Here is a 25,614-nt window from a genome sequence, read left to right as displayed (position 1 = left end):
AATGCATTTCAGAAGTCAAATAAATAGAAATCATTGACCTGTCTTTCCTTTGGTATAGCAGGTTAGAGACTACATAGCTAATTTTCAGTTTCCTCAGATTGAAAATGTTGGGTTTACTAATAATTTAAAAGTTGCTCTCTGGTACCCAAAAATACCTTTTGAAAGCAAAGAAGGTTATTCATAAACCATAAATAAGGTATTAGTTACCAAGTGTCTGTCTGTCACTCATTTCCACTATAGTAATACTATAAATGATAGTAATACTCATTTTCCCACCGAAATATTTTTTTATAGGGATTGTTCATAATAATGTGTTATAAAGATTTATAAACACACTTTCAGGGTGTCATTTTAAATTAGGGGGATAACTACTAATAATCCCATTCAGACATAACCTTTACCGAGAACTGGTTATGAGCCAAGTGGTAGGTTAAGTCCTTTTCTTGTATTATATTATTTAACTCTGAGAACCCAGTAAGATACGCTCTATTGCAAGCCCACTTTAGAAAGGAATGGCAGTTTAGAAAATGGAAGTCACTTGCTCAATGCATGCAGCTAATATGTCCACGACAGGATTCAAATTTAGCTCTAATTCCATCCAAAGCTATGCTGGGATAAGATCACACACGCATTATTATCTCTGTAAGGTAAGCACCGACTCTTCCACCAAATGCCACGTGGCCCTGTTTCTCTCCTAGGCGATATACAGGCGACCCCTGGGGGAAATGCCTTACTTTTCCGACGAAGACCGATCTCTCGGGCGCAGCGGCGGCACTGGGGGTGGCACGTGCGGGGGCGGCCCGTGCGGGGGTGGCCCGTGCGGGGGTGGCCCGGGGGCGCACGCATCCTTAAAGGCGTCCGCGCTGTTGTCCGAGTGGCTTTTGGAAAGGGGTCTGTAGGTCTGCGTCTTTGCCGCAGGGTGTGACTGAGCACTGTACGGTGGATTGTACAGGCCTGTGGTGAAAGCAAACAAAGCAACAAACAAAAACAAACCGGAAACAGGTAACACTGAAAAAGTGCATGGGAGACTCTGTCCCCCTCAAAATATCCAATGGCTTTTCCAAATTATTATCTATAAGCATATTCATAATGCGTATATTGGAGCATATATTCTTTATTAATTTATGCTATACATGAGCAATGATTATAGTGAATTTTCATTAGATAATTTGGAATCGGTAATAATCAGACTGGTATTAGCTATCAATTAAGTTACTTGGCACATTTTCTCCTTCCCAAATATAAATTGATAACATAGCTAAGGTTTTAGAAGGACATTCAGAATACTTAGAACCGTTTCCAAATATCTTCCAATGCTTTAAAAAGCTTTAGTATACATGTGACAACACAATAATGACTATCAAACAAAATATTGAATATATATTCAATATATGTATCCAGTGCTGTGTGAGGCACAAGGAAAGGAAGCCTTAACCAGCTTATAGTGCATTGGGGAAATGAGCCTCAAATAGAAGGACCAAAATAATTGGTCATTATGATAAAGGGCAAATGAGGAAAACCAAAAAGGGTGTTAGAAGATAGCAGTTGGTTAGAGACATTGTCATGGAAGCAGTGAGACTAGAGCTGACCCTGAGGGATTAGACTGGGTGGTAGGGAAAGCACAAGGGGTAAAAAAAAAGTAGTGGCAGAAAAGTGCAAGACATGGAACAATGAGAGGCAGGGTTAGGTGAGATGGAAGCCACTAGTTGCTGTTGCTTTGTCCACTGAGTAAATTGTAAAACTGGATTATCTCTAAAGGGCTCCACAAGGTAACATGTAATTGCTGTTTAATTTACTAATTGCTTACTTGAGGCAAACTTTAATATTAAAAATATGACTTAAAAACTTGAACTGTCTGCAATCTCAATCTTTTGGGCTAAGCCTGTTTTCACTCATCCACCTTTCTTGAAGGCACATGCAAATTTCCATGACAAGCAAAAAGACACAAAGTCTGCGCTTATTGGTTTGCCTGGACTTGACAATCAAAGCCAGCTAAAGGAGTTAAGTTTCATGTGCTTATATTATCCCCAGGAATAAAAGTTGCGGCAAACATCTTAGTGAGTGTCCTGCTACTGCTTTGGGGAACCTGGACCTACAATCAGGGAAGGGGCTTGCAACTGGCTAACCTTGTTATATTCCCCCCCCCCCCCATTTGTCTTTGGAGACTAGTGGCAACATTTCTATTAGGAGAAGGGCCTGAGGTGTCAGGGGAGGGAAAATCTCATGGAGTTCCTCAGTCAGGCTGGAAAGAGGAAGCTTAAGTGAGGTCACAGCTGTTGCAGAGGAGGGTGGCGGCTTCCTCGAAAGAAAGGAAAAAAAAGACAACTCTACAGGTTCTGAGACTAAGCCTGAGCAGCAAGAGAAGGTCATTGTGGGATCTCCTGGTGGGACATTTAAGAAAAAGCAACAACGGAGGAAACATTATTCACGGATCCTGTCACTTGTGTCCACAGACCATTTCCTCAGATGCCAATGGACTCCCACACAAGTGGAAATCCCTGGAATTGAAGTTATTTAATCATTTTGACCATTGGCACCTCCCGACTCAGAAAAGTGGCCTGGAAAAGTGGGGACTTTTTTTTTTTTCCAGCTTTCAATGAATGGTTGCACTTCAGAGGAAAAGCATGGAAAAGATCACAAAATACTTTGCTTGACTTATTTTTTTAATGAATGTATCTGAAAGACCTGATGGAATTGTAACCACTCTTTCTCACCACTGATAAAAGAAGAGCTTTATCTTATTTTGAATCCCTGGTTACAGTATTTTCTTTCATACTGTCCTTCACCTCAGGTTAAACATTCCTGAAGCTGAGCATAAACTAACGGCGGGAATGAATGAAGCAAAACAGCACTAGTTCTCATTTCCATGAGAAAAGATCAATTTCTTTGTCAGGCATGCTCTGAAAAAAGAAAAAGAGGATTCTCTGAATTACAGAATGGCAAAAAATATGACTGTGTGGGCCTTCCAAACATCGCTGAGAACAGAATATTCATTGCAAGCAAGAAAACCCATCCTACCTGCATTATATGTGTAAGGAGTATTATACATGTCTGTGTCATCATCTAGAAAATGAAACAAATATTATGGTAATACAGATTCTCTCACCATATCACAACAAGACAGCAGAACTTCAGAGAAACAACAGAAATTTGTTAGAAAACCCACAGATTTTCTCGTTCACAACGCTGTTCTTTATTTTTAAATATTGCTTTTACCCGGTGGTCTCTACAGCCTGACTCTTCTTGCCCCCTGTTTTCCATTTTCCTCACTCCCTCAGGCGGCTGTCTCTTCTGGGTCATGAATTTCTTTAGTAAGCGCTTTTGAAGACCTCCTGTCAATGCACTGAGCAGACGCTGGTCAGAACTAACTCTACTCACTCTCGCGATAAGGAGCAGACATGCACGGACTGGGAAATAATGTGTCTGTTTAAGCAGACAACACACTGGCTTAGATTGTGGACAGGTAGGGACCAGAGTATAAGCCCAGCACTCCTGGCATTCCTCCAAGGGGCACCTTATAAAAAGCTTCTAGGCAGCTCAGAGGTGAGGCAGGGGCACAACTGATTTGAGGAATGACATAAGGAGAATAAGAGGAACATCGAACAGAAAGAGGGGGTCATGAAGTTTGCTAGGGTCTTGATAATTCTATGTTAACAAAGTTATATGAAAGAGGAGACTATATCCTTCCGTTTTTTCAGAAGACAGAAAAAACCATACATACCAGGCTTATGAACCATGTGAATCTGCTTAAACATTGTTTTGTACCAGTCCTTCGGTCTGTCAACTGTCTATAAGAGAGAATGTCCAACAGTTATAAACTTGGTTTCAAATAAGCATTGGTCTTCAACGTTTTTATTTCTAGATCTATTTGTTTTTCAACAGTAGATTTTTATTCTGTGATAAAATTCTCTGACTCCTTATTATTACATGATGACAATATCAGCCATGTATCCATGAGTATAGAGCTCATAAATCTACTACCCCTTGTTTGAATTTAGGCACAGTTGAAACAGTAGATGGTATGCTTTTATTGTGTTTTAAAATCATAGCTGTTCCTGGGCAGGCCAGGGTGGCTCAGCAGGTAGAGTTCTCGCCTGCCATGCCAGAGACCTGGGCTCGTTTCGTAGTGCCTGCCCATGCAAATAAAAAGAAAAAAAAAAAGATAACTGTTCCCGACGGTAGATAGCTGATATTTGCACAAACATATTTATATAAAATTCACTGAATTAAAGTACTAGTTGTAATAGTTTGCTTAACTTCTTTTGGTGACAATTATTTTTATCCTAAAACTTTTTAATTGAGTGTTCTGTTCAAGGTATTATTTTTATAATTAACTAGGGAATGTTTTTGACTCAAACTCTGCTGATCAGTATAGATTTAGAGAACTAAATTTGATATTTATTAGTCTGAGATACTAAAATACTGAAAATCATGGAAAATCTACAGTCCTCCCGCAAAGCTAAAAAGGTAGATGTTTTGAAATTTCCTTAACATGATAATAATTTATCACCTAAGAATAGGACAATTGCCTTGCTAAATTGCAAGTTCCTTGAGAGTAGAATTCCCGTATGCACTTTAGACTTTTGACCTAATAGAAATAATAAGCTGTACCGGAGAGATAACAAACTTAATGTCAGATCAACCAAGATTCAAATCTTGGTTCCTTTACTCAATGCCCAATACTTTTTAGTTATGTGAATTGGACAAGTATATAAGGGTTTTGAGCTTCAATTTTCTTTTTTATAAAATGAAGTACTTTTATCTACTTCACAAGATTGCTAGGGAAAAGGAAGGAGATAAGGTAAGTGAAAGGACCTAAAACAGAGCCTGGAATATAACGGTTGCTCAATAAAAAAATAATAATAGGGGAACCTCAAACATTTGTAGAATGAAATAACAAATGAATATAGATAAAAACCTACCTTACTGTATATGTGTGAAAAGTAGACACAAATCTTTAGAATCATAAATAAATATATTGCTGGGCAGTTGGGGATCTTTATCCCAACTCTTCCAGAAGCTACTTAAGCAAGAAACTTGACCGTTTTGTTGACAGTTGCTAAATATACTAGAGATTTTCCAAGACAATCCTCCCGATTGAAAATATTCTGTTAGGAATGCCACAAAAATATCCTTGCACTTGTTAGACTGAACTTTAGCTTGGATTTTATATCCCAAGTTTTCCTTCAGAAATGTGGTCTTTGCATTTTCCATCTGGAAATTTAGGGTTTTGTTCTCTATCTCAATTTATTTTGATCTCTAAGAGTATATGATTGCGATAACCACCACAAATGGAGATTACCATTAAAGGTACTTGACTTTGTTGAGAATCACTCTTTCATTTTAGACACTTTGTGCAATGGAAAAAGTGAGGGGGTTGTTATGTCGATTGAATATGTGGTCATAGGGTAGAAGCAGGTGGGAGGGGAGCAGTGATGAAGTAGGAGTGTAGCTGTTATTTGCTGGCTCAGTGTAACAGAATGTGCATCTTTAAGAGATATTTATTTTCATAAAAGAGTTCTTGCTCTTTCATTGAGCATCATTTCCTTTGCAGTATTAAGGAACAGAAAATGATACCTAACCATGCAAAAAATGTTTTCTAACCCTACCTGGAAACAATCCATGGCAACTAGGAAGACGATAAGTAAGTTCTATCCCTGTATATGGCCAGGCATCTGGACGGATAGGATTGTTGCTCACTGGAGGGGATCTATCAGGCAGGATCTTACAGTTGGGCCATCTAGCTAGCTTTATATGGTGAACACAGAGGTGCCAGGAAATGCCCAGTTGGTTGGCAAAGGTGAATGTGAAACTGGTAAAAGAGAGCACTAAAATGCTGTCCCTTTCTAAAAGAAGTACTGTGAGCATTTAAAGGTCTTTTTTTTAAGTATCATCATGGAGATTATTACACCTAATAATGAGACTAAGAAAACAGAAATCTACTTGAACTTGAGGAATTTTACTCTGTAAGTATCTTTCAAAATTATTTTGTATGGACAATAAGTACTGTAATTCACTATTCAGTTGTTTTCTGTAATACTGAGTATACCTGAACTTTTACCTTCCTAAAGTTTGCAAAATTTCAAGCTCTACATTGAATTTCACATGGCAGAGATTTCCCACAGGGAAAAGTCATATTTTCTACACACCCATAGACAATCATTCCATTCTGTTTTTGCCCTTCTCCAGCTTTGAACATTCTCAAACAAGTGTGATATTTGAACTCTAAGAAAAGAATCTTGTATTTCATTTAGCTAGCTGAACTTAAATTGCACAATCCCCTGGGATCTGAGCCCTGGTGATTTTTGTTGTTGCTTGTTGAGAATGGCAGTAAAAGGCTGACATAGCTATCCCAGGTCACATGAGAGCCGGCAATCTGGGAAGCTGCTTCCTTTCATCAAAATAACTCAGAGGTACTGACTCTTGGCATTCTAGAATTTCTGAGTTACTTTACAAAATTCTGTTTCCTTGTGATATGCTGGGTATCTCAAATGCAACTCTAATGTGGTATATCGAGATAGGACTGCTTTTGGTGGTCTCCTCAATGAACAGAAAGCTACCGTGAACCAATCTGGAGTCTGCTAAGCATTACTTTCTCCACGGATGAAAAAGAAAAAACAACCTTGGAGATTCTTGGCCTGCTGTGGCTCAGAGATGGCCTGACTCAACATTTATAAACACAGCTATACTTGGATGTGCTCTGTAAGGCTGAAAAATAGTAAATGTGAGTAAGAGTCTTCACAGACCGGTGCTTTCTTTGTGAAGTTTTAAAGGTCTAAATAAGAGCACAGCTGTACAGGAAGATTATCGTTCCTTATAAGGAACTTCTGGGTTGCTTGTACTTTATATAATCTAATTCATAGAAGGGAAGCTAGCATTAAATGTTTAGTGTATGTGTTTGGTTATGTAAATCTGAGCATGGCTTTGTAAATCTGATTTGGCAGTAGACAAATGATACACAAATTTTAGCATTATTTCATGTTCATTAACTATCTACAGCATCTCAGTTTTCCCTTTTTTAAATCACAGCCTTGCTATTTATGAAAATTATGCATTCAGGATAAAAAAATTGGACCAGGTTTTCATTTTTATATGTCATTTATATGTCCATTTTTATATGTTATTCATTGACTTAAAAACATATGCAGCGGTCCCAGGTATAATCCTTTTACACAGAATCCACAATTATCTAGAATGAGGGATGCTTTAATTTGTGTATATACTATGCCTTAAGGATCAATTAAACAAAACCAATGTCACCATATCCACCTGAGACTGTATCCTTACATTTTTAGAAAAAAATCAATTTTAACTTTTTGGAGTCAGACATTTTTAAAGGAAACAAACAAAAACCAACATCACCAGAAACATGCAGTCTTCGTAAGGTAAGGAATATCAGTTACAGTCCTTGAACTTTTTCTCATGCTCAAATATGACAATCATCAGCTCCAACAAACATTTTTAAGACTTTATAATTAGTCACCCTGCAACATTCCCACAGCCTAACCAGTCTAAAACCCCAGTATGGCAACTGCTATACAGCTTTACCTTTTGCCTTCTACTTCTAATGCAGATATCTAACACAATCAAATTTTAACTCCTCTCTCTCTCTCCCTAGACACGTAATCCCCATATCATAAATGCAAAATCGGGGCGAGAAAAAAAACTCTCACATATTTTCTTTAGTTCTTTTCCAGCGTTTCCAATCTTACCACCACTTTTTTTTTTTTTTTAACGGACACCTTTCCCATTATCTTCCTCTATCTATTCTTTTCTCTCACTCCCCAGGTTTGCATTCCAGGGAAGCAGCACTTGGCAACTCCCCACCCAGGGATCCATTCTCACACATCCCCCCCATTTCACCTGCAGAGGTGTTGCAGCTCTCATCCTGGTTCCTAGTTTCTTCCTTTTCTCCGGCTAGCTCAAGCCTTCTGCTCAAGTGGACTTGCTCAGCAGGCGGCTGCCTGCCCAGCTCTGGGTAGTTGGTTCTGCTACTGCTGAGCTTTGCCAGAAGGGGCTGCCCTGACACACTGAGCAATGCTTTGGCAGGGTTTAAAGACCCGGGGAAAAAAAAAATCTCGACACTTTCACTTATCATCCCTTGAGAGCTCTCAGCAGGCGCAGATGAGGAGGGACACTAAACCGTGTATTTTTCTTCAGGCAGTTTTTCTTTTCCGTGACATTAACTCCTGTCACTCCAGGCACCTCACCTCCCAACCCCCAATTCAGGGCTCCATTTCAAGAAACAAATGCGTGTTTATTTGCAATGCATGCGGGATTCAACTCAGTCAAAAGAAATTCACGTTTTCTAACTCCTCCTCTGTTCTCTCTAGCGCCCTACACCGCTTGGGAACAGGTGATAGACACAGTTTGATCCTTTCACAAAATCACAATGTTGATGATTTTTAATTAAGATGGAAGAAACGGAGATGGTGCAATTATTTACAATCAACAGTTCCCTTTCTCTGCCACACAGGGCATCATATTCATGAGGACTCAGGGTGCTCAGAGTGCAGTCCTCGTTATATAAGACCCCAGGAATGTGCAAAACCACCGACAATCCACCCTTTGTGGGGTCTGTGCACGCTCCCAGAGCCACGCATGCGCGGGCGCTGCCTACCGTTCTAATTGCAGTGGGGATGCCGGATTCATCCACCGGCCCAATTCCCGGGTAGTGGGGAGCTTTGATGACTGTCACTCGCTTCTCCTCCTCTGAGGACCTGTACAGCGGGATCGAGCTGCCGGTGGAGCCGTCCAGAGACTGTGCATGCTGGGGATAGGTCTCTGCGGAATCTGCGGGGAAAGTTTGGTGGCATATAATGTATGCGGGGCACAAGGACACATTCAACCAACATTGCCTAGCGTTGTAGCGTTATGCCAACTGCGGCAGGACGGCTGTACTTCCACGCCTCTCTCCTTTTAACTCACTTACCTTACATTTCTGCAAATCATTGTGAATGTGGCCGTGTATGCTGAGCCGGGCTAGGGCAGCCAGAGCTTCAAAATTTTACCAAAAAGGATGAGGGGGGAGAATAACATTCCCTGAATGACAGTGAGGCAGGCACTGCTTTAGGGACATACTCCACATGCATCACCTTGTTTTATCCTCCCAGGAATTTTGGGAGAGAGGCCATTTTATAAAGGAGGAGGCAGAAACTGAGACCAAGGTTATTGGTAATTTCTCGAAGCTCATAATTTATAGTAATGTTACTTTTATGAGAGCGTTGACTTCCGTTATTTAAAAGTTCTGAATTGCACTTTTAAGACAAAAGATGTGACGGTTGAGACAACCGCAGAGAGTTCCTAAAAATAAAACAAAAACAAAAAACCCTCTTATTTTCCCTTAAAAAATCTTCATATTCAAACATATACTTGGATGTGGAGGCCTATGAATAAGTAAATTATTTACGATTTTTGGTATTAATTAATTTTTATCCAAATAGCCATGGTATGATGCTATCTTTGCTTTTACTTTAAAATACTTGAAACTATGATGTTTTGCCCTTTGAGGACAGCAGTTACCTTAGGGATATGAACTCCTAGCATGCTTTCCTAAGCAAGAGAGCCCATATATGTACTATATATTGAACTTACTGTTATTCACAGATATATATGAAATGCAACATTAATGCTCACCTGTTACAACTAATAATTTGTTTTCCTGCAATTCATTTCAAAATTTTGGAGATGAAGGATGACACTGTGGTTATACTATTCTACCATGATATGGCAGCTCTTCCCCTCAGAAGGTTCCCTTTTTATGTGGGTGTAAAACCCCTGATGTTCCAGGGTAGGGTTGATTGATCCTATATACATATACACACACTTATAAGAACATATAGGATATATAGTAATGTTTTTCATTGCAATTTTATATATAAATAAGTTTAAAAAATTTAACTCATCACTATAATAATAATTAGAGGTAAGTTCCATGTAAGCTAAAATTCATTAGAACATTTATAACAATTGTAATTATTATGGCTATTTTCAATGTAGTTTGCAGGAGAAAAGCATTTTCAGTTCCTTTCTGATGGAAATTGAATACTGCCAGGAATAAAATCATTTCATGCGACATTAGATGTAAAAGTAGTATTTTTGTCAAGCAACTCCAAGTTAAGATACAATGTGATATTTGGCTCTGATTGATTTTCTAGTAAATTCCAAAAAGGATTTGAGTGGGAAACTGTGATGCTAGTATTTTTGTCAAGCAACAAACATGTTTTGAGCACCAAGTTAGGGCAAGGTCCTAGACTAAGTAAACAATATTAGCTCTGTCTTTATATATGGTTCATAAGATTTGATGAATTTATAGCTTATACAATTCAAATGAGCCCTTTATTTAATTATTCTCTTATAAAACTTTCATTTTCGCAGTCTCTTTCTCCTCAACTGAACATACAGTTCCTCTAGAGTAGGGCAGCTCTTGTACATTCTCCTTGGCGTCTAGCTCAGCACTGGCCAGTTGGAATTTTGCTCAATGTTTATAGAGGAAATTTCTTTCCGTATTGTGTAGTTTTGCAGAATCTACCTTGTGGCATGTTTAAATTCAAAGTGTGCCCACATTCCAGTACTGATATATATATATATTGCAGGGGGTGGGGGAGGCAAAATTGTGTTCATTAAAACAAGTAATGAGAGAAAGACTCAGATTTTGATAATCTGGGAAAAGATTTATTTGGGAAAAGATTAGGGTTAGGATACTTTGTGTGACAATGCATACCTCTATAAATAATCCAGAAGTCGTAAGGTCCCATTACAATACTACACCATTAACTGATTGCTAATGCACAAGGAAATTCTAGTTTCTCATGCTATAAAAAATACCATTATGAGATCCACAGATCATCCCCAGAAACAGTATTAAAGAAAGAGCAAGTATATATAGACTTTCTTTAATGGCTCCCTTGGCTCCCTTTAAAATCTTATAGATGTTTTGTTGATCACAGGAGCTTAGTTCTGCAATGTGCATGCTGTGTCAACATAAAATTTTCCTTAGTAGACTAATAGCATCCTATTTTTCCAGTACACAGGCCAGTACTGGAGACGGGAGGTGCTGCCTGCTACAAAGAGGGATTGGTAGTTATGTTAAAGTCCTGGGTTCTAGTTGCTGTCTCTCTGTTGCCAGTTTGTGCTGGCCAGAGGGACAGATCCCCTTTCATTTTTCATTTTTCTCTCTTTCCATTTTTTAAAAAATAACCAGTGGATTTTAATATAATCACAGAGTTGTGCATTCATCACCACAATCACTTTTAGAGCATTTTTATGACTCCAAAAAGAAAACCCCACACTCCTCAGCAGTCACCTCTCAATCCCTCTATCCTTCCCCAGCCCTTCATAGCCACAAATTTATTTCTGACTCTGTAGATTTATTTATATTTTCACTTTCTATAAAAGGAATCATACCGTAAATAGTACATTGTATGTGGTTTCTTTCCTTTAGTATAACTTTTTTTTTTTTGTAGGCTGTATGGTGGGAGTCACATTTCATTCTTTTTCTATGCGCCTATTCCATTATTGCAGCCCCATATGTTGAATTGTTTCGGAGTGGGAAGTACACGGGCTGGGAATCAAACCCAGGTCTCCTGCATGGCAGGTGAGCATTCTACCACTAAACTACCCTTCGATGTGTTTATTATTTTTTTTTAATTAAATAAGTTGCAGGTTTACAGAAAAGTCATGTGAAAAATACAGCGTCTACATATACTACCCTTCACCCAGTGTTGACACTTTGCATTAGTGCGGTGCCTTTATTACAGCTGAAGAAGGAACACTGAAAGAGTTGTCTTATCTACTGTCTATAGTTTACTAGGTGTATTTTCCCTGTGACCTGTCCCCCATTTCTGAGAGGTGTCCCAGAGCCCTGCTGCCCTCAGCCCTAGTCCTTGTTTCCGGTCATCCTGGAGAGTTTCTAGTTCCTTAGTACCATGCAAACTTCTGCAGCCTGCATGTGGGTGATGGTTCACTTTAGTCTGTTTTTTTTAAAGCTTTTTTTAAAAAAAAAAACTGTTTTTTTAATCTGTATGGAGAGACTGTGGTTTATCTATCTATTTATTTATTACATAAAAATTCTTTTTAAACACTAAGACATTTATTATAGTACTTTCTAAACCACCCTGTTGTGTTTTACCACATAAAAAAATGTTTCAATCGTTATGTAGCAGGACTTCTACCGGGAGGCTCCAAAGGCATATCCCTTCGCAAGCCCCATGAAGGGATATGCTTAATTTTCATAAGAATGAGCAATTGCTTATATATATATTCTTTTTTTCTGGAGGAGAGCTATATCTTTCACCTAATTCTCTGTCCCTAAAGGGTTATGAACTATCTGTATGTAACAGCATAGAATCATCATTTAAAGGAATATTTCTCTGGTTCAGCTTCCCATTAATGGCATCCTCCAGTGAGAATAAATTCAGTGTCAAGTGCTTTACTGCTTTGAGAGGCAGCTTGTTTTTTGTTGTACTGTTCTTCCTTATTTTTACCGAAATAATTTTCTACCATGAGAGCTACCCCATAAAGGAACGTGTGGCCTCCGACTTGGCTAGTATCTGCCATCCGTGGAAAAGCGATACATGTATGCCCTCCAGGTGATGAGGACTCTCCTCCCCCTAACCGAGCCATCTTTTAAAGACATCTGATGGCTTATTCCATATTTGAACTGGAGTAAGCTCAAATTCCAGCTGGGGCCACGGTATTGGAATAACTGGGTACCTGTCTAGTCCAGTGTTGACTCCCAGCCCCGATTTCCCCCACTAAGATAGGGTCATCAAATTGGAGAATATTGACTGCTTCTGCCTCTTCTTTGAAAAATCACTCAGATGCCTTGCATTTCTGCCATCTGGTTTGCAGTAGCTGTGTTGAAATTGGGAGGAACATCATGCCGATCAGATTACTCACCCAGTGATCTGCCATGCTGCATGATAAAGCTGGAGCTCAGGGAGGCTGGCAGGGAGTGCGCTGAAGGGGAAAAGGGCCTCTGATAGTAACTCATCGGGCTCACGGCACCGCCCGAGTTTCCATTCACGGTGATCTGGCTCTGAGAAAAGTGCAAAAGCCTCTGGTCAAAGCATGTAGTCCCTGTAAACATCATTCCTTCAGAGATCGCTAAAAGGCTTCCATTCACATGACAACAACCAGCTGTCCAGCTTTTTGTTGGACAAAAAGGGCAAGGCACATTTTATGTCCAAAGGGACAAGGCACATTTTTTTCAGTGTCTCCTCTATCTTCCTTTTTCTGTGCAGAAACCTCCTTTATTTGACAGAGGGCACCGGAGGTGAGCACAAAGAACAGAAGCAGCTGTGCAGTGGGCATGCCAGAGGCCAGAGGGTGTCAGTAGGAGTCAGCGTAAGAGAGCATGGGGGGGAAAATGTGCCGTGCAATCATGACTTACTCATCGGAACACTGTCACACTGCTCTGAATGTTGTATTCTTAATAAATGTTCTTTGATATGAGGAAAGAGGTTGGTTCTCAGACTAAGTCAGGGGAATCTGCTGGTGTATAAATATTTCCAGAGCAAGGGACTGACGTAAGAAGACACAATTGCTTGGATTTGTCTATCATGAAGCAACCTATTTTAGAAGAATTAAATACCTGGCAAAGCATTAGAAAAGACAGGTCAAACCACTGGATTTTCCCTACTCTAATCTCTGTTAGCATTTTATAGGCCTATAGCTTCTTACTAATTTATTATTTTGGTGGTTTTATATCTGAGTGCTTTATATTCCCAACGGTATCTGAAGCGTCTTATGGAAGACGGGCATCCACATGCTTCTTTTATGTATTTTTTTTACATGCAATCTTGGTGCTAAGAATGCAGTAGACACTAATAGGGTATGTACTGTACTTGTATTGAATTGGCTTAGTTCACAGGGGCTGGCCCATCACCTTTGGGCAGCCCATCTATCTACAACACAGCACCAGCATTTGGAGATAACATAATGCACATGAATGAGACAAACTATCAATAGGAACAGTCTCTTAAAATTACCTTACAGCTAAATACACACCGACACATGCACGCACACAGAGAGAACTTTAATTTCAGGACTTTTTCTGTTTTTTTTTTTTTTTTTTTAAACAAAATAAACTTCTATTTTCCTGGCCTGAAGCACAGATGGATGATTAATTGCATATCTACACAATTTCACTTTGAATCAAATAGAATTTTAAGTGATCTAGAACCCATCTAATTTCATTACTTTATAGCCAAACCACATATGTTCTAAAATCATGAAGCATTTCATTACAGTGAGTGGGTTTATGGATTAAGTATTTCTCTAAGTTGTTTTAGAAATTGCTCTCATATCATAAACAACCATCTCTTGTGGGTTTTCTAGCTGCAGAGTTCTGTATGTTCAAATAAATAAGAGATGCAGACCTGCCCAAATACTTCAAGGCTCTTATGACCCTTTGATGACTGATCTGAGAATATTTTTGTCTCTTCGTCCAAATTGTTTAGTCGGTCTTTGTAAATATAGTTTTAATACTATTGCTATAATAAGTTAGAATTAGTGTTAGAAGCAGGAGTTTCCTTATTAGAAACCCACATGTTACTTTGCTACTAAATTTAGGAAAGTTGCCCTGAATCCTATTTTAACAGTTTTTATAATATTGATATATGTTAAAAAAAAACAAACATGGAAAGCAGATTTATACTTTGTTTTGCTAATAAAATACCACTAGAATCTTAGAAAATACTTTGTCTTTCTATTGAATTACTTATTGAGAATAGGCTTATCTTAGAGAATCTAAGTGCCATTTAAAATACTATTTGAAGTTAATTTCAAATACAGTTTGCTTTAATTGTGCTCACAAGACTCAGGCTCTGGAAAAGTCGAAAAACAGATAATAAAACAGATTAGCACATAAGTTTATTTACTATCACTGAATTTTTTTTTTTTTTTTTTTGGTTAAAAGTTCTGATAACATTACTTAAAACTTTAAAGGTTAAGGACCGTTTTAAGCACAGAAGGACCCAGAAAATGGTATGCCGGCCGAGCCACCAGGGGCTGAGTCCCTGTGGCAAAGGGGAGGGGCTGTGGACACTGTTTGCTGTGGGAAACGAGGCTCATTCTGCAGCCAGTCACTGAGTGGAACATTTTAATGCAGTGTTACACCCAAGCATTGGGTGATTACTAAAGCCAATCCAATAAAAATGTATTTTTTTTTGTCTTCCGTAATTGCAGTGTCTTGAGGAATCACATGGTTTATACTATTTCCCCATGCATAAAAATGAGTTGTGATTTTGATAAGACATAAAGACTATGCAGCACATTTTGGCTATGCCAGTGCTTATCTGGAACATCATCGTATCATTTTGAGGGAAAAAAATTGCCCAAAGTTATTCACCTTTGAAATGAAAGCCATTATATATACATTATATGCAATTGAAAACTGTGCCATAAAAATCTGAGGCATTTGTAAATCATTTATTGGGGCCTGCTTGTTGTGTAGACTTATTTAAATGATATAATGCATGCAGATAAATATTTGCATGTTACATATAAGTAGGAGACAGATGCTGATATGTAAAACAATAAATGCATCCATAATTTACTCTACTGGAATGGTTCAGGGAAAGATAATTTCCATAAAGTCACAAGGTTGAGTTTCTATAATATCGATCAAGATTATTTACATTTTTCATTCTTGTAAAGACAAATGGATTTAGAAGATAGAGTTGTTAGTTCAGAGGAAGCAAGAAAATCAACTTCGTGCAATCCGTGATCACTTCTATGAGAAACAAGATACATGAACTATTCACACAGAACACATTAATATCAGTTGTTGAGATATGTTACCAACCAGCTATTAATTATTAATACTGGGTGGAAATTTCTAAAAAAATTTAAGACTTCCCTACAATCTAATCACTAGACAATATTATGATGTATACTTGTCTACATTTCTAAGATAACTTCTCGTTACGGCAAATCACTGTACAAGATATAGGCTAAAGCAAGATAGTGTAAACATTAACTCTGTAATGAGTGAACTTTTCAGCCTAAGTAGTTTTATGGGGATGACTATAATAGATTTTCCCTGCAGGCAGTATGGGATCAGTTAACTTAATCAACACCCATGCAAATAAAAACACTCAGCTGCAAAATGAGATGGCAGACAGGAAATCAGTCTCTTGGCCTTTGGAGACCTGTTTAAAATTTGGTGGAGGCCAAGGAAGGAACAGTAATTGCATGAGTGGCAGCAGGGGTGGTTAAGGAGGTGCCGTCTGTCACAGCAGACCTCTGACCCGTGGTTGGGGGAGGTGCTTCTGAATGGGCAGTGGTGGCTGACTTTCTCATCAGCAGTCATCTAGAATGGCCGTGGAGCCTGTGGTGAGATAGCCTGAGGCGTTGCTGTGGATAAGACTCTCAGGAGCTAGGAGAGGATGTTTACACAGACAGTGTGAAAGGGTCAGGGGTTTAGGAAGGCGAGAAGGCTTCAGATCATCAGGTGGTGGCAGGATGAGTGATGCTGGACTGGAGCCACTGTTTGGTGAAAAAGTGGTTCGGTTAAAAGGTACCAGAGAAGGAGGTGGGGAGAAAAGGCTTCTGTAGGTCTGTGAAACATTTACTTCCAAGGCATTGGCAGCTAAGTTCTGTTACCAAGCTGAGTTTGAGGAAAAAGTAGTAAGAAGAGATATAAATTATCCAATTAATAAAAACATCTCTTTTTACAATGTGGCAGAGAAGGCAAAGCATAGATTTTATTTGCACGCACTCAGAATATACGTTCAGAAAGATTAGGTGCCAACCACACACTACAGAAAAAAGCATGAGAACATGTGGAAAATGGCTATGGTAAGTGTTTCTGGAGATGGGGCTAGTTTTAACACTGCACTGCAACGTAATTTTGGATGGGGGCTTGAGAGTGTTGGCATAATGGAAGTCAACATTTTTTGTCCCTTGGAAGTTTTAGTTTTTATGCTTGTGACAGTGACGTGATATCAGGTTGTCTACTGGTCAGCAGAATTACTTTTCCCCTCACTACAAAAATTCTTGTAGCATACTCCTTCCTACGGACCTCTCCTCAATTGTGAAAACATCCGCCAAATGTAAATCAGTTTGACCCTCACTTTTTTTTTTCTGATTTATGGATTGAAAGGTTGCCCAGACTAAACCAACTAAATGGGAAGTATATTTTGTTTCTTTTTCATTTCCTTTGATTCCATTCCTTTTGAATCTGTTCTTTGATATCACTATAGAAGACTACAAGAGTTGAACATTGGAATATCCTAGCACTGCAACCTGGAGGAACCTATGTGTGAAAAATGAAGTGAAAAAGAAAATTACCAATGGCAATGGTTAGAATTTACTCTAGTTAGTTAGAACTGCTGTTGCCTGTAAGTCTTAGGTAAAGGAGAAAGAAACTGAAGGAGAAATAAAAGATTTAACATCTCCAGGGCTATAGAGCCTAGGAGGCCAAATCCTGCCCATAGGAGGAAGAGAGAGGATGGCTCATTAAAAGTTGATCTGTCCATCTGCTATCACCTTGTCTGTCCGCTGTGTATTAGATATGATGATAAGTCTCAACTTCAACTTAAGGGAAGGAGCCCCTGAAGCGTTTTTTCTCCCTTACAATTCCTACCCTCAACTCCAGAATAGAGGTGTGGGTGTTTGGTGCAGGGCCATTTGTGAGACAGGTGGCCAAAAGTCTGGTGAGAAATTAGTATAAGGATGGGGAATGGGTTAAAGAGAGCTATGGCAACTTAGAAATCTTGCTTTGCAAAGATTTAAGTTGTACCATTTGGAGTTCTTGGCAAGCTTTTTATGATGCTGGCCTCACCAGAAGTCCTAACTGATTTTTTCCCTCAGATTTTTAATGGTGGATTTAAAAAAATCCATCACATAAAAATGCCTCTTTGCTACAAGTCTGAATAGAATTCAGTATAAAGCAATCACAGTTTCGGTAATTCCATTGGAACGTCTAATAATGACGCAAGTTCACGTAAGAAGTTTCCATAAATCCTGAATCTCGTCTTAGTTTTGCTTATGCTAAGTGAAAATTTTGTTTAATAATATAAATCATGCCAATGGATTTGAGTTATCTGCTCAAAATATATTTATTTTTTTCTTCTAAGATGAATTGGAAAAATCGAATGACTGTTACTCTCACAGGACTGGTTGCTGTATCTTTGGATTAGAGACATTTCAAAAATGAAAGCATATTTCACTTCACCGTCACCGATGTGAGTAATGGGTGTGCAGTATAATGCCTGGGAATGATGTTTATCCATTCACTCGTTCTTCCACAGAAGCTTCTACAGAAAACAGAACATTTTGAATTTCTCTCACCACCTCCCTATATGCTCACAATCTCGCGTCTGCCACCGGGCGTGTGTGTAGGTAACAGATGAACAGCCTCTTGGTGAGTCATATTGCACTTAAATTTCCAAAGGTAAAACCCAAAAAGAGAAGCCTGCGACAGCCTGTCACCCACACAGAAGCTCTGAAATATCTTGCCGCAAAGATGTAAATCATTTCTTAGAACACTTGGGGCTCCTTTTACGTGACCCTGACCTCACAGTAATGAAATACCCCCGTACTGTCAAGGAAGGACAGAATTGCATATTACATCTTTTCCCTTAGAAAAACGTGAGAAGAGTAGGTGGAGAAGTGTGAAAAGGGGAAGAAGGAAGTATTTTCTCAATCTGGACTACCCGGAAGTAGGAAAAACTAACTTTAAGCAAGGACAGCTGTGATGTCTTTTCTTCTTGAATTCGGTGCAGATTGATGACTGCAGAAAAACCACTGTAGCTGTTTTGTCTCCTCGTTTTTCAAGACCATCAGGCTACGGTGCATGATTAAAGATCAAGCATCACTAACTTTCAGTGAGAACATGTTCCTTTTTACTTTCCCAAAGTGTTCAGATAGAAGAAGGCACAGTGCTAGAACCTTAACGTACTAACACACTAAGAGGTCTTAGTTGTTCAAACTAGCATTGAGTGTCTTGGTCCAAATAAATTGAAGCTGGAATGCTAAGGAGAACTGGAGGATGAAAAGGTTCTCCAGCCCAGATCAAGGTTGGTGTTTCCATGAAGAGCAAAAGAGTAAAGGAAGTCAGGGTTGGGGAGCTTCCACAGTGAAATACAGGCATCGCAAACTCAAGTGCCTGCCATGGGCCATGCAGAGATTCAAGATGTGCAAATCAGGTTGGGTGTTAGATAAGAAGGAACAGTGGAAACCATGGTGGACTGGAGATGGCATGTTTCCTCTAAAGGGGGCTGAATTGTAAATGAAATTATCTCAGGGACCACCAAACAAAACGTATTTGTAGTTTAAAGTTCCCAGGCCATCAGTTTGTTGACTTGGTGCATGTAGAAGCTGGAGGAGAAAAGAGATGCGGTTAGTACAGGTAAGGATAATGGGATGCGGGCTTGATGTGGAGCTGTGCTTTCCAGATCAAGCAAGGTCTAGCAGGAGAAGGGCTAGGGCGAGGCCAGCCTGCCTGGGGTGCAAGTTTTACGGCAGTGGTGAAAGCTCAGTAATCAGGTAAATACTATTTTAATGCAGTATTAGAAAAAATTAAAACCCATGCAAAAATTCATAGTGAACAAAATACCCCAATTTAAACAAGGACAAATGGCATGGGAAGCCACATTGGAGACTGAGGCTAAAGGAAAAATGTGCATCCTGGATTTAATGGACGCAAACTCATCCATTATATTTTCAAAATCTACTTTTTTGCTCATTTTATTTTCAACTGAGAAAATTGCCATATTTGATCATTTTGCCTGGACCTATGATGATCTTACATGATTTTTTAATTCATTAAGATGAAGTAAAATGATAATAAACTCTAGTTTGGTACAAATGCAATATTTAAACAAAATGTTGTGGGTTTTCATACCCCTACTTTTCAATATTTTAAAAACCGCTTATGTGTTCTAAAAATAAACCAACCAATAAAATACACATAAAGACATCTCCATAAAGGGGGACACATTTTTCCTTCTGCTGTGGGTTCCAATGTGGCTTGACCCAGCACTGTGATATGGAATCATCTTAACATCATCCTCTTTGGCCTCTGTAAGTGAAACACTGATCTTCCACGCCTCGTTTCTTGAGAAACACATGGAATAGGTGTTAAACATCTAGCAAAGGAATTAAACAGGTTTTCATTCTCTCTCAAAGGAAAAACGTTAAGTTGACAGTAATTTATTTGGAAAAATTATCTGGGTGTGGGAGTTATGTAAAAATCAATTCCTGCCCACCCCCCCCGCCCTCCTCCTACAATCCCACCCTCCCCTCTTGAAGCCTCTCCTGAGAGTGGGGGGTTTGTGCCCACAGCCACGTTGGCTCCCGCAGCTCGATTTTGCTGGGCACAGCTGATTTAGAAGGAGGAATAACTGTGCTAATTTGGGCCAATTAGACACTGCCTCCCTCCTGGGTATTTGAATTATATGACACAGAAAGGCTCAATCAGGTAGCTTTGGGGTGTGCAGCTGTAAGGCCATGCAAAGTTGGAGGCAGAGAATGCCAGGGAAATCCACTGGCAGTTTTAATACAAGGCAGAAAGGAAGAGAGGAGACAAAGGCAGCCTCACAGAACGAAGAAGAGACAAGGAACCATGTGGCTGTTAAGACTAAGAAAGGACACTGGTTGACCGTTTTTCAGTTCCTGTAAGGCCTGGCTCACCACCTGCATTTCAGTGAAATGTGATTGTCCTATAAACTAATCTTAAAGTCTTTTTTTAAAAAATTTAACCAGTGGCCTTTTCAGCCTAACCAGGACCTGGGTGGCAGGTGATCTGAAATGCTCAGACACATTTGGGTACATTTATGGAAGTGTGGTGTCTGTATCAGGGGAGTAAATATTTTCACTGTATTCTGTGGTACTCAGATTATATCAGGAATATTAAGTTGAATCTGGGAAGGGTCGCATTTTAAGAGCATTGCCCATGGGTTGGGTCTAAGAGTCAGATTGTGTCAGAAAATAGAGGCAGTACAACCCACTGGTTAAGAGCTCTGGGTTGGGAGTCAGGCAGATGTGGGCAAGTTGTTTAGCCTTCCTTGGCCTCAGTTTTCTCAGATGTAAAATATGGACATTAGTGACTTCAGCTTCTAAAGTTTATGAAAATTATGTGAGATAATGCAAGAAAAGTGCTTCACGTGGTGCCTGGGGTACTGTGACACTCACTAAAGAGAGCTATTTTTTACTAAATTAGGGGTGCTGGGAAGGCACAGGAATGCTTTGCTCAAAGCAGGGAGCAAGATAGGGAGAAGCACAATCATATGAAGATTTGCCATGTGGAAGAGGGAGAAGATTCATCTCTTTTGCTCCATGGGATCAATGTGTAGAAGTTAAAGGAGGCAGGTTATGATCAATACTAGAAACACTTTCTGACAATTAGATCCGAGAACTGTTTGAGCACTGGTTGGCTGCCTCATAAAGAAACTGAGCTCATCTTTCCTAAGAATGTTCAAGAAGAGGCTGAATGCCCATCTGCTGGGTGGGATGATGAAGGGGGCCTTAGATGATTTCTAAATTCATATTGGGCTCGCAAATAGTCTTTATTCTTCGGTTACATACACCAAAAAAAACATTAGTCATGTGGAAAAACTGCCAAAGACCTGACCAACAAGTAGCATAAAAAAACCACAGAAAAGAAGTTATGGGATAATTCAGTGATCGGAGCTGATGTTGATGGGATCGATCTGTAGAGTACATTCTGGGGTTCTGCTGACATATATTCATTTTTATGCCTTCTTTCACTTCTACACATTGATCTTACTCAAAAGGGGTGGATTTTTCTCTCTCTTCTAAATGGCAGTGAAGCTCTGATCCCTTTACATGTATTGTCACAGCTCTGACAGTGAGTCCTTAACAAATGACTGATGACATTATTTCATTATAAAAGAGTCAGATTTATCTTCCAGAAGCAAACAGCTCTCACAAATGCCAGGGAAAACTGTTTGGGGAGCAGCTCTTTGCAGTCTTTCCTAAACTTCCGCCTAATCTCTTCACTTATCTGACACTGAGAACAATGTAACATTTTTAGCAACAGGAGATCTGTTCACACAATAACAGAGGGACAAACCTCTCTTCATGGTCTCTCTGTACATAAATTTGTAAAAGATAAATGAAAACATATGCAGTTTATAAAACAATAATTTGTCAAATATGGAGAGAATTAAAACGTACCAGTAGGCCACAGTTGTCTTCTTAGTTAAATTAGCATTTCCTTTCCACCTCTCGGTGTAGGGGAGTTTTGTTTCTTTGGTCTGCTAATTTTGGGGGAGGCTAATTCTTTATAATATAGCACCTATTTAGCTGTTTGATGGTGTGTAGCTTACAGCTTTTGGCATTTACTAAACTTTCTCACCAGGACGTGAAAAGTTACAATGAAGAGGTCACCATTGTGAAAGACCATTACATGGAACATGAGCCTTAAAAATGAAGTAGTATTGAAAATATTGTATTTCCTCTTCCAAATTAGATGCATAATCTGGAAAAATGATATTATTATAAAATAATAAGAGATACCATACCTTAAGAGATTCCTACACCAAACACTTTATATGCAGTATCTTATTCAAACCTCACAGCAGCTCTAGGAGATGAGGCCGTTATTGCACTACCCCCCTCAATTTATATATGAAGGAACTGAGGCTCAGGGAGGGTGAATCACCAGATGAAAGGTCTTCTGCAAACAACACCTTGAAAGGCTGACCGTCCTGGTCTTACCTAAACCTGCTCCAAGCAACTCTCCTCTTTCAGTTAGGAAATTACCAGTGATGTCCATGTTACCAGTCAACAGTCAGTTACCAGACTCCACCTTTCATTCTTCAACTGCCCTATCAGCAGCACCTGCACACAGCACTTCCATGCATTTTCCTTTCTTGGCTTTTAGGACACAGTCTTTTTCTGGATTTTCTCCGCTTCCCCTTGCTGGTCCCCTCTAAGGGGGCCGCTGGGGCTTGGTCTGTGGACTTTGCTTTCCCTCTACCCTCACTCCCTCCGTGATCTCATCCAGGATCAAGGCTACAAAACCCACACATGAACTGATAACTCCAAATATGTATCTCCATCCCAGGCCTCCTTCCAGAACTCCAGATTCCAATGGCCCACCTCCTACTCACCTCCTCCAGTGGATGTCAAATACCATCTCAGATATCACACGTCCCAAGGGGAGCCTCTGATCTTTCCCCAGACTGCTCCACCCACAGTAGTCCAGCCTCGGCTGACAGCTAATCCATCTCTCCCAGTTGTAAAGGCTAAAAACTTTGGAGTCAACCTTGACTGTTCCCTTTTCCTCCCATCCCACGTGCAATCTGTCCAGAAGCCCTGTTTGCTCTACTTCCAAAATACACAAAGGATCTGATTTCTCACCACCTCCACTGCGTCCACCCTGCTTTGAGCCACCGTCATTTCTCTCTTGAATTATTGCAATAGCAACCTAACTGGTTTACCTGCTTTCCTGCCTGCCTCCGTATAGTTTATTCTAGGTATGGTTTACTCTCAATACAGTTGCCGGAGGGTTTTGTTGGAATATAAGTCAAGTAAGGATAGGGCTAGGCCTTCAGGTGACTCCCCTGTTAACTGGGAGTAAAAGTCAAAATCCTTAAAAGGGCCACAAGGGCTTCTGTGATCTGGCCTTTTATTCTTGACTTTTTCTCCTTCCTGGCTGCCCTCCTTGCTGATCCTCCAATAACTTCTGTATGTTGCCGCCTTAAGCCCTTTGTATTAGATGCTCCCTGTGCCTGAAGTTTCTTCTCTGCTTCAAACTACTCAGTCTTCACAGTGAGATCGATTTGACTAACCTATTTAAATGGAATCCGCCTTTCCCCCATTTTTACTCAGCAGGCATTGCTTAGTTTTATTTCCAATGATATATTTCCTCCTAAAGTAAGTGTTTTACTTATTCTGTTTTGCTCCCTCCCCCACCCCGGACAGGATTTTCAAAACCAATGTTTTCAAATCCATCTCTGGGACTAGAACACTACTTGGGTGCACAGCAGGTGTTCAGTACACAGCTGGGGAATGACAGAGTTCTCAGAACCCCCATCCTAACTTCTGGATCATGTACATTGCCTGGGGATTGAGTAATTAAACCAAATGTCTTGTTCCGCCTGGATAGTGATCAAACCATAGAAAAGGAAAATCATGAAACTTTTGTTTTCAAACATAATATAACTGTTCTGAAGAGCAAAACTAAGTCAGATGAGTGAACTGAGTTGAAAATGTGGTACTGTTTGCTGTGACTTCTCCCATCCCTGGAGACACATGTTCTAGAACACAAGGAAGCTTGCTCCCTCACACTAGGGCAAACCCTCTCTGTGGGGTCTCAGTTTGATTTTTCTCCCTCAGATTTTTCTGGTTGCCTGAGCCAAGTTTATCTGCCTTGCCTCCCATTGTGTCAGAGACTCACTATCTACTTCTCACTTGGCAGTAACTACTTCCTAAGGGCAGGCTGTACAGCACAGTGGTTCAGAGGGCAAGCTCTGCGGCCAGACTGTGTGCGTTTGTAGTTGGGTCATCTGGCACTGCTACTCACTACCTACGTAAGCAGTTTATGCCTGTACCTCAGTTTCTTTATCTGTAAAATGGGAACAATAATAATAATACCTACATATGAGATTGTTGAAATTACTAATAAATGTAAATAAGTTAGAACAGTGCTCGGACCTGGTAAACTCATATTTGTTAGCTGTCATTATTATAATAATTATTATCTTATTTCACAGGGGCTTCCAGCAGATATTACCATAACTCAAAGAAACTGCTCTCATGAATGAATTTTGCATATAATTACAAGCTGATGGAGGAGATATTTTAGTAGAAGTATGAAAAATCCAATGCCTTTTTAATAGTCAATGTTTAATGTTCCTGCTTTATGGCAGTGGGTGGGAAGTTTGCTGTTGGTCAGCTCTCTGTTGAAGATTTTCTACAAAGTTTAAAAATATGTATCTTCAAGGCTAGGTTTTATAATGCAGCTATAGGAAAGAATATTGTGCAAATTACTGACTTAGATACTATGTTTTCAATACTACTAAAACAGGGGAAAATAGGACCACTGCAAGTCCCTGCTTTCCTAGCCAGCTCTGAAAGAGTTAACAGACAACCGCAAACCCCTGGTTTCCTGTTTTCCTATCCAACTTCTAAAAGAGTTAATGGATAACTGCAAGTCCCTTGTTTCTTATCTAGCTCCAAAGGAATTAATGTAAACTGCAAACTTCAGCTACGTACTTCATGGGGCAAAAATGTCCCCTAAAGCCTCCAATCTTCCTCAAACCATGGAAATGTTCCCAAACTCTAAAAGCTTGTAAAATCATGGGCCGGAACCAAGCTCTTAGTTAATAAGAGGGGTTGTAGAAATTGTTAAACATCTTCCCAAAGACAAATTTTGGGTACGTGATGGGCTGGCCACAATCTCCAATAGTTCTCTCTCTCTGAAACAACGCTAGCCCTGCAAGCGCCTGGTTAATAGAAACCGTGTAAGCCCCTACTGGTCAAAGGTCACTATGGGAAGCTGTCAAGAGCAAAAACCTTCCTATAAAGCACGCCAACCCACTCGCACTCAGTGCGTGCTTCTTGCTTGAACGTGTCTGCGTTAATTCCTTTAACGTGTACTCTCTCTCTCTCTCTCTCTCTCTCTCTGTCTTTAATAAA

General features: G+C 39.7%; 1 protein-coding gene and 1 long non-coding RNA gene across 10 annotated transcripts in view; one reads left to right on the top strand and one right to left on the bottom strand.

The window, feature by feature from the left end:
• Positions 1-25,614, bottom strand: part of SORBS2 (sorbin and SH3 domain containing 2) — a 183,253-nt gene that overhangs the window by 63,822 nt on the left and 93,817 nt on the right. For 6 of the 9 annotated variants that reach the window (XM_077144634.1, XM_077144627.1, XM_077144628.1 and 3 more), the window contains 5 exons: positions 12,901-13,039; positions 8,621-8,793; positions 3,722-3,788; positions 3,019-3,063; positions 735-954 (listed from right to left, as the gene is read on the bottom strand). In XM_077144634.1, coding sequence (XP_077000749.1) covers positions 735-954; positions 3,019-3,063; positions 3,722-3,788; positions 8,621-8,793; positions 12,901-13,039 — 644 coding nt within the window. Of the gene's footprint in view, positions 1-734; positions 955-3,018; positions 3,064-3,721; positions 3,789-7,863; positions 8,528-8,620; positions 8,794-12,900; positions 13,040-25,614 lie in introns of those variants that run through there. The other 3 variants (XM_077144635.1, XM_077144636.1, XM_077144633.1) reach the window with 3 other exon arrangements.
• Positions 5,926-25,614, top strand: part of LOC143669972 (uncharacterized) — a 43,641-nt gene continuing 23,952 nt past the window's right edge. The window contains exon 1 of the long non-coding RNA XR_013169170.1: positions 5,926-5,966. This is a non-coding gene — a long non-coding RNA (uncharacterized LOC143669972). The remainder of the gene's footprint in view (positions 5,967-25,614) is intronic.

The sequence above is a fragment of the Tamandua tetradactyla genome, chromosome 26 (genome assembly GCF_023851605.1).
Source record: "Tamandua tetradactyla isolate mTamTet1 chromosome 26, mTamTet1.pri, whole genome shotgun sequence".
Lineage (NCBI taxonomy): Eukaryota > Metazoa > Chordata > Mammalia > Pilosa > Myrmecophagidae > Tamandua > Tamandua tetradactyla.
Note: the sequence above shows the minus strand (reverse complement) of the source record. Positions and strands in the feature narration are given on the sequence as shown.